Source organism: Pygoscelis adeliae, unplaced genomic scaffold (genome assembly GCF_000699105.1).
Source record: "Pygoscelis adeliae isolate BGI_AS28 unplaced genomic scaffold, ASM69910v1 Scaffold106, whole genome shotgun sequence".
Lineage (NCBI taxonomy): Eukaryota > Metazoa > Chordata > Aves > Sphenisciformes > Spheniscidae > Pygoscelis > Pygoscelis adeliae.
The window spans coordinates 4,041,334-4,049,879 of record NW_008824939.1 but is presented as its reverse complement, the minus strand read 5'-3'; the positions used below and the strand labels follow the sequence as shown (position 1 = coordinate 4,049,879).

At 42.4% G+C, this 8,546-nt stretch overlaps 1 protein-coding gene across 2 annotated transcripts in view; it reads left to right on the top strand.

Annotated features, from left to right (window-relative positions):
• Positions 1 to 8,546, top strand: part of LOC103918162 (coiled-coil domain-containing protein 173-like) — an 8,883-nt gene extending 337 nt beyond the window's left edge. Inside the window, exons 2-8 of one of the 2 annotated variants that reach the window (XR_663672.1) lie at positions 719 to 875; positions 1,934 to 2,073; positions 2,368 to 2,560; positions 3,121 to 3,285; positions 4,062 to 4,168; positions 4,665 to 4,797; positions 8,092 to 8,546. Coding sequence is in view for 1 of the 2 variants with exons in the window: in XM_009325419.1 (XP_009323694.1) it covers positions 719 to 875; positions 1,934 to 2,073; positions 2,368 to 2,560; positions 3,121 to 3,285; positions 4,062 to 4,163 (757 nt within the window). In the remaining variant the exon portion in view is untranslated. The remainder of the gene's footprint in view (positions 1 to 718; positions 876 to 1,933; positions 2,074 to 2,367; positions 2,561 to 3,120; positions 3,286 to 4,061; positions 4,169 to 4,664; positions 4,798 to 8,091) is intronic. The other variant, XM_009325419.1, reaches the window with a different exon arrangement.

Genomic DNA, 8,546 nt, shown 5'->3' with positions numbered 1-8,546 from the left:
GCGGGCCTCTCGTGGCGGGAGCAGCGCGCCCGCCGGGGGGCCATGTCTGGGGCTGCGGGACTCAGCTCCTTTAAACCGTTGTTTCTGCTCTTCCTCGCTCAGCGGTCAGGCCGAAAACCTGTCACCTCTCCTCACCCTCCGTTTCCTCCGTGATTCTGTTCTCCAGCTTCAGAAACGTCTCTTGTTGCCAGTGGCTGTGGCTATGCCTATTCTAATAAATTAGAGACGGTCTATGTTCTGGCACTGAGAGAAAGCGACCTGTCTCCCTAAGGCAAAACTTATTATTGCTGCTTCCCCCAGCCCAGAATCATTCATGCATCCAGCTAGCGCAGGCTGATGACTATGACCGTGTCTTGCACAGTGCCATAGCACCTCTTGGAAGACAGCTAGCTGGCAAAGGCCCAGCTTGTACAGGGAGTGGGCTAACAATTAAACAGGCTAATCAAATTCAATCTAATATTCGAGTCCATATGCTGGTCATGTTTGCTTTTGCTAGTATAGGCTTAACCAGCACCCTTGCACTAGGACTGAGCTTTGGCCAAAGGATTTGCAGCTACCTTTTAAAAACTGATTCTATTTTTGATCTCTGACATTCTACTTTCACTTCAAAGTATTGGGTTTTTTACTGTTAAAGTACCTGTAGATGTGTGGAATCCCTGTCTGTTCATTACTTCATGCGATCCCTAGCCTGTTTATTCAACTCCTTTTCCTGATTCAGAATACAGGAGCACAAGCATCAGGCAGATCTGGCCAAGCTAGAAGACAAAAGAGAAGGGGAACAAATACAGAGATTGAACCAATTGTACCAACTGGAAATTCAGAGAGGAAAAGAAAAGGAACAGGAGGAAAAAGTTGAACGCCAGAGGGTGTATCACGTAAGTAACAGGAAAGCAGAGAGTTCAAAATGCTTGTTTCATCTTGGCTGCCTGGAGTTGTATTACACCCACAGATAATGGGCCTACTGGCAACAGGAGGTTTGCTGACAGCTTCAGGAGTGTTGGATCATATGCCTACCCTGCCAGTTGCAGGCTATGTCTTTTCCTCCACGCTTTCAAGAAAGGCCTCTTGGAAGCTGTAATGTGGTATCTGAGCTTTGACTGGTCTATGATGGAAAAAGTCTGATATAGACAGCAAGGAGATTGTCCTTGACTTGAGAACTGGATTTAAGTTCCATGTACCTGCTCTGTTTTAAGCCTATTTTCCTTTGTTAGGAAGAGGGAATAGCCTGAGTCTGGACATGACAGTATCTTTTTAACTTGCCTTTCCCTTTATGATTGGAGATGATTAGAAAATTAGTCAAGATGTATTTACCACACCTACTGTTTCCTTCCTCCTGCCTGCTTGAGCAGGGAGACTGAAGTGGAGGTACCGTGATGATTCATTGGCGTGTGAGAGAGTAAGAGGAGAGAATTCCCACTGAAACCCTACTTGCTTTTTCCCCCCAATACTCCTCACCTAAATTATACAAATTTTACCCCATTTGCTCCCAACCTTGTATGTGCAATAAAAGCTATATATACTCATAACTGCCATTTCTGCACGATTACAAAATGCCTTGCGCCTTACATTTTTATGGTTCTACAGCCTCTTACTGTTTGAGCCTTTCAGAGTCTGTGCTGTGTGAATGATACACAGGATGGGAGCGGTACAGTTGGAGCCAGTGGGGAAGTAGAGGAAAGAATATAACTTAAAGATACTGTCCTTGGGGCTGCAACCACATACTAATTTTACTTTTGTGGTAGTTTGTGGTAAGTAGGCTGTGAGAATTCTCTTCCATCTCTGAGTTGCTATCTTCTATAGCTTCTCCACTGATACAACTAAAGAACTCTTATTGTAGGCTAGGCCTGAAGTCTTTGCTAGATTTTTTTTCTTCAGTTCACGTTTCCAAAATCTCTTTCTACGTAGAAATAAAAGTACTTTTCCATTTAAACAGGAGTATGTAGCTCAACAGAAAGTAATTAAAGATGAAGAGAAAGAAAAAGAAGACAAAGATGATGATCGGATTAAGGCTTATATTAAAGGAAAAGAAACGATGGCTGATCTGAGAAGAGAAAAAAATGCAGAGACTAATAGGTGGGTCTAGGGCTACAGTTTTCAGCGTTAAGATTCAAACTTGCAATTTAATTTTGTGACAAATGTTACTCTGAATTTTTATATCGGCAAAATCAGAACTTTGTGATGCAAGCAATTTTTCTGTAATTAAAACTTGAGAAAGAAGTAGAAAGTCTGGAAGAAATGCCTACCGGTTCCGGTAGTAATTGGTGCTGTTGGAGGTGGAAGTGGGATTGCTGGCTTTGTTAGGAGCAGCACCTCAGGTAATCTGAGCAGATATCCTGGTATGTTATGGTAGCTCATGTTCTCCTGCAGGCTAACGCAGGAGTGCAAGGACAAAGCTTTTGAACAACTAACTGCACAGATGAATAGGGCATGTAAGATTGAAGATGATCGACTTGCTAGAGGAGCTGCAGAGGTAGAAGACGAATACCAAAAGAAAACCAAAGAGACAGAAGAAAAAAAAAAGAGTGCCATTGAATCTATTGCTGTACACAGAGCCACTGTGGTAAGCCTAAACGTAGTCTGTTCTTACTCCTTTCTGTCATATGCTTGTACTTCTGAATACCTTTTTGAAACACCATAGATTCTAGCACAGTGATCTGGAGTGAGACGCACATGCAAGTTCTCACTTAGCAGCTGCCCCTCATATTTACCATCTATAGCTCCAGAACTAACCCCTTAAAGGTGCAACCGGTACATGTGATGATCCTCTCTCAAAAAAAATCAGAGTTGGAAGGCTCTATAATTGTTAGTAATTTTGTGCATTTTCCAGACTCTCCACTGCTTGCTCCAACTGAGGAGCCTGGCTGAGATCACAGCTGGTGGCTCTGGTGCCATGATTCAGCATGCTTCATCAGGTCCGCTGGCATCTTTCCTGGCGTCTTCTCTGCCTCTCCCACTTCTGTGTTGGGCACACATCTGCCAGGGCTGCTGAAAACCCTGGGCTTGGACACTGGCCAGCCACAATGACCGTGCTTATCAGAACACAGATACAGGGCTGCTTCTGCTGAAAGATAGCAGGCTAGCTCCTTGGTTAACTTTAATTGTGTATTTTGTAAAATACAGATGAAGATGAAAGAGGAAAAGGAGAGAGAGGAAAAAGCAGAGGATGAGAAGGATCATAATCAGTGGATGACAGCAGATCGTATCTACTTGGAAATGGAAAAAGCCAAGAAACAAAGACAACATGATGCAAGCATGGAAGTACAGAAAATTCAGATCCAGCAAATGGTAAATAGAAGAGCTGTACCCTGTCAGCCCCCTCAGAAAGAAGCACATACCTAAACCCGTAGTACTAGATCTCCTGGGTGGGAGAGGAAGAGGAAGCTTGCTGTGGGTGTGATGTGTGCATTTTGTTTGTTTTTTACCTGTGTGCACCACAGGTGCTGATGTTGGGGACCAGCCTCCTCTCAGAGCGGTGGAACAGAAGCCTCTTCCAGGCTGACTTGGCCCATGCTGGTTGGGGAGGATTACTTAGGGGGGCTGGTAATAAGAAAGGGATCAACAATGACAGATCACATTCTGTCCTGTATCATTATGCCATTTTTTGAACCATGCCACTACTCCTCTCTTGTGTCTTCTGGGGTCAGGTCACCAAAGAGCAGCAGCTAATGCTGATGTTCACTCAGCTATTCAACATACCCTTTTTGTGCGGGGTATGGCAGGGGAGAGAAGTGGGAAGGGATGTGTTGTGGTTTAACCCGGCAGGCAGCTGAACACCACACAGCCGTTCACTCACTCCCCACCCCCAGCAGTGGCATGGGGGAGAGAATTGGAGGAAAAAAAAGTAAAATTCGGTGGGTTGAGATAAAGACAGTTTAATAGGACAGAGAAGGAAGGGAAAATAATAATGATAAAAATATACAAAGCAAGTGATGCACAATGCAATTGCTCACCACCCACTGACTGATGCCCAGCCAGTTCTTGAGCAGCGGTCCCCACCCCCTGGCTAACTTCCCCGAGTTTATATTTGACAAGTATCAACTAACATCCCTTTTCTTCATCAGGCTGAAAAGCAGGCAAAAAAACAGCAGGAAAAGCAAGCGGATTTGGACTACGATGCTCAGAGAGAAGCTGCTTTTCGTAACGATCAAGCATTTCGGCGATAAAGACAGTGAGTAATTTAATCAGTGCCATTACTGGATAGAACTTTTATTCTCTTCTCCAAGCATCCAAGGAGGGAACAAGATGTGGTCTTCCTAACTAGGACAACTGCAAGAGTGGCATAGTATATATGTATGCAGTATTAAAAAAAAAAAATAACTGGGGGGAGATGGGGAAGGATGGTTGATATAACAACATCCATGCTCCTCCTGCCAAATGTACACGAGCCCCCAGCTTGCTCAGGGACTGAGCAAACACTTGGCATTGTGTAGGAGTGTTACAGCTTGTGTGCCCCTTAAAGCCCTGCACAGACTCAGGTATTGTCCTGGTTGGTCAGTCCTGCTGTGGTCTGGGCTGCTCTGCTGGTTTTGGACAGCAGGACATGGCTCGGTGGAGCTGACTGACTCTCTGTACCCATGTCAGTTAGCGTGGCCCATAAGGACCTCGTTTGTGGAGTGAGGAAGTTGCTGCTGAGAACTTGACACCCATGATGCATCTGTTTTCAGAGGTTTTGCCCAGAATAGCTGTAGCCTGGTGTCAGGGCTGAATGCCCATCACTGGTTGGAGCACGTCTTCCTGTTTAAGTTTCATCCAGAAGGGTCCAGTTTGTGGTCGCTGTGTAATGTGAACCAAAGCACAGTAAGTAGGAACAATCAAGAGACTTGTTTCAAAATCTCACTTCTGACCTAAACTAAAATGCTAAAATTGCTGCACTATCAACTACAAGTCACACAGAGTTCTCTCCAATTAACCTTGGAAAGTATATATTTAAAAAAAGAGACATGGCAATTAACTTGTGACATTGTCTCTAAATATGTTTTTTCTTAGTTCACTAATGAAAAATTTATTTCCCTTCTGAGCCAGTGCTCCTTTTACTACTTCAAGCTTTTTTCAGCAAGCAGAAAGAATGGAAACTTTTATTAAAGCCTTTTGATAGCAGAAGCTGGAGCCTTGAGAAGAAGCATTGACTACAGCAGAAGTGGTGCTGACATCTGCAGAGCTTGATAATTCTCCAAATGCATCCCTAAGTGCATATTTGCACATGCTCACTACCGTGCAATTGGTGAGTTAAATGGGTTTTAGTCTACCTCCACAGCAGCAAGAAGCAAGGTGGATTGCAGCCTCATTTCCTACTCAGCTTCAGTAAACACCCTGTTCTGCAGATTATGTATGTCTGCATTTGAAGTCTACAGCCTGCTTCCATGGGGCTTATACCCCTTTTACTTTGAACATCTACAGAAATACCAAACTCAAGTACCAGAAAACAATTCTTCCTTTCAGTACACCTAGAGTGAAGTAGGAATCCTGTGTAACTTTAAAGCACATTGGCTAAATACAGATTTAGTTACCCAAATTCAGCATGAAAAAAATCTACCATGACTCACGCTGTCACTTTATTCCATTGACTGAGATGCGCATGCTTTGTGTGCTTGCTTTAAATGACTAATCCTAGTGAGTAATCCTCTATAAAACTAGGCAAAAAAAAAAAAACCAACACAAGTGTTTTAAGAACATAAATACTTGAGGTACTAAAATTTTCAGTGACAAAGCATTTTTGTAACATCTAATTGTCTTTTACAGTTGTCCTACATGAAAGGCAAGAATAGAAAGCTGCTTGCAGGAATAATACAGAAGGCTAAAATCAGTTTGATGTTCATGATAGGTTGAGGAAAACAGGAAGACAGGGAATAGGCAAAGAGAACAGCTCCTTGTGCAAGTAGAAGCAGATGAAAGCTATTCAACAGACTGAGATGAGAAATAAACAGAGAAAGCTGGGCTCATTCAGTCTGGCAATAAGGAGACAAAGAAGTGATCTAATTAACAGCCTACAACTGCTTGAAGGGTAGTTACAAATACAGCAGAGCCAAACTCTTCTCAGCAGAGTCAGGTGATGGATATAACAAATTGTGACATGGGACATCAGCTGAGTAGTCAGGAGAACCTGCTTCACCAGGAGCACAGTGTGATGACACTGGATCAGAATGGCCAGAGGTGGTAGAGTCACCACTGATGAAGGCTTTAAAGATGTCCCATGCAAGGCAGGAGGTTGGTCTAGCTGACCACCGGAGATCCTTTTCAACTAACATTTAAAGATGCCAACAAAATACAGGGGGATCAACTGCAGCTGGTAAGAAAGGAAATTGCTGACCTGGAAGAATCTGCTAATTGAGAGGTACCTCTAATCTAATGCCTAGCATCACTACTTGTATTAGTTATTAGCTGAAGTCTTAATTAACAGCTAGCAAATCAGAATATGCTTTGAGAAATAATTTGACTAGTAAACTTTAATTACTTTTTTAATTGCTTTGTTTTTGCTCAACAAAGCACCCACTCAGATGGTGAGGTTGTAGCAGATGAGAAACATAATAGGTATCAGCCTTATTAGGTGGCCAAGACCTTAGAAATGCAAGGCAACCCTCAGAGGGACTGAAACGGAGACCTTAAATCAAACTGCATTTTTTCCAAACCTGTCACCCAACTCTGGAAGTAGAGCAGCAACTTAAACCCTGGAAGCCCACATGTTCAAACTTAACATGGTATTCTCCCAACAGTAACACAGCTGGTACCTGCATGGCTATGGTAGCCATGTAAGACAGTAGTACTGTTGTCATGGATCTAATACAACTCCTGCCTATGAAATGGAAGAGAGAAGCTTTCTAAAATGCCTCATATCCTAAGGGAATTTGAGTTAACTCACTGTGCAGCTCTTCACTGTTAGGTAGTGTTCCGTGTTGGAGTTATTAGTTCTGTTCAAGTTCTTTTAACATTACAGTCTTTCCTACTGCTCAAGCTCTGAGGAATCTTGAAGAGGACACCTAAACTACTCATGAACAGAAGAGTTGGCACCATGGGACTATTAAGGATGGACATTTTCATGTCCCAAAACAGACTGGCTCTGCTCCTGAAAAAGAAAAAAAATTTTTTCGAAGCTCACCGGTTGTGTTCGGTCAGATAATTTGTTCTAATAGTTAAATTCTTTCAGATGCCTGTTATTAACTTACACCTTTCTGGTATCTCTTGAAGGGAAGAGTGATATAACTACTCTGTAATCTACCTTCTTGTTCTGGCAGTGCATCTTTGGGAGAAGGAAAATTCACTACTTTATAAATAGCTCAAAAAAACCCCAAAACAACCCCAACATAAAAAAACCCACCTCATCTCTGAAGGCTAAAGCTTCAGAGGGAGTTGAAATGAAGGCCAGAGGTGTGACAAGAACATATGAGATGTCGTCTGTGGAATTATCTTAAATTAATTCCTTTCTGTTTAAAATAAATGAAGTTGTGCTTGTAATGGGTGTAGTCATTCCCTTTACGCTCCTGCACTGCCACCACTACAATCTAAGCTGCTCTTGATGCCTTATAGATAAATAATCTCTAGAAAGCAGTCTTAAACCACAGTTCATGGCTGGTTTGTACTATCTTGCATAAACCAGCATGGCACTTCCTTTTTCTGTGGGTTTCTTCATCTCCAATACATTTTCCAGAGAAATGCACGATTCTATTAGGTGCTGAAGGACTTGAACATCAGAACTGCAGGTCCAATACAATTCAACATTGCATCTCTGTTAAGGTAATAGTAATTGCCCCCCTCAAATGAGTAGCATCTGGTCTGACTCCTCTTCTATGTAAAGAAAAAACAGGCAAAGGTTAGAAAGCAGCAACATGTACTGGAAGAAGCAAGCAAGTTACTGAGCAGACCAGAGATGGGATCACAGATAAGAGACTACCGAGATCTGGGAAATACAAATCCAGCAACTGGCACAGTGGACAAGGGAGAAAGTGGACTATCTTTGGTAAAGCTTAGTATTACATTACTGCTATAGGACAAATATTTCTGCATTAGTTTCAGTTACAGCCTATTAGTGCATATAGAATTAATTGTATAGTAGTTACTAATTACACAGTAAGACTCAAACTCTGTTTCTTTCTTCAGAAATACATCTGACAACTACAGAAGTATCTACTAAGGAATAAGAAGCTAGCCACTGCCTCCTTACAAGTTATACGTGCCTGCAAAACCTATCAGTGCCCAACAGCTGAAGCTAACTCTAGAGCAAGTTACAAGGCATGCTGTTTGCCAGAACCTGCCTATACTCAACTTCAGCTCAAGAAACAAGTACTGTAGCTACAGCCATAGCTTGCAACTGTACCTGTAACTACTCTAGTTTTATTATGGAACAAAGCAGTAGATTCACTTTCTAGGAAGTCAAGCAGTAACAACCAAAGGTAAACTATCAATTCATCTGTACTGTACTCCGAGTATTGCTGGGCCTCCAGGCTTAATTCAAACCTTATGTTTTGGCTTAAAATTCTTACTGAGCAAACAATAAAATTGAGTAAGCTGTTTACAAGCATCTGTCTGGAACAATAAGATCAATATGTTGAGTG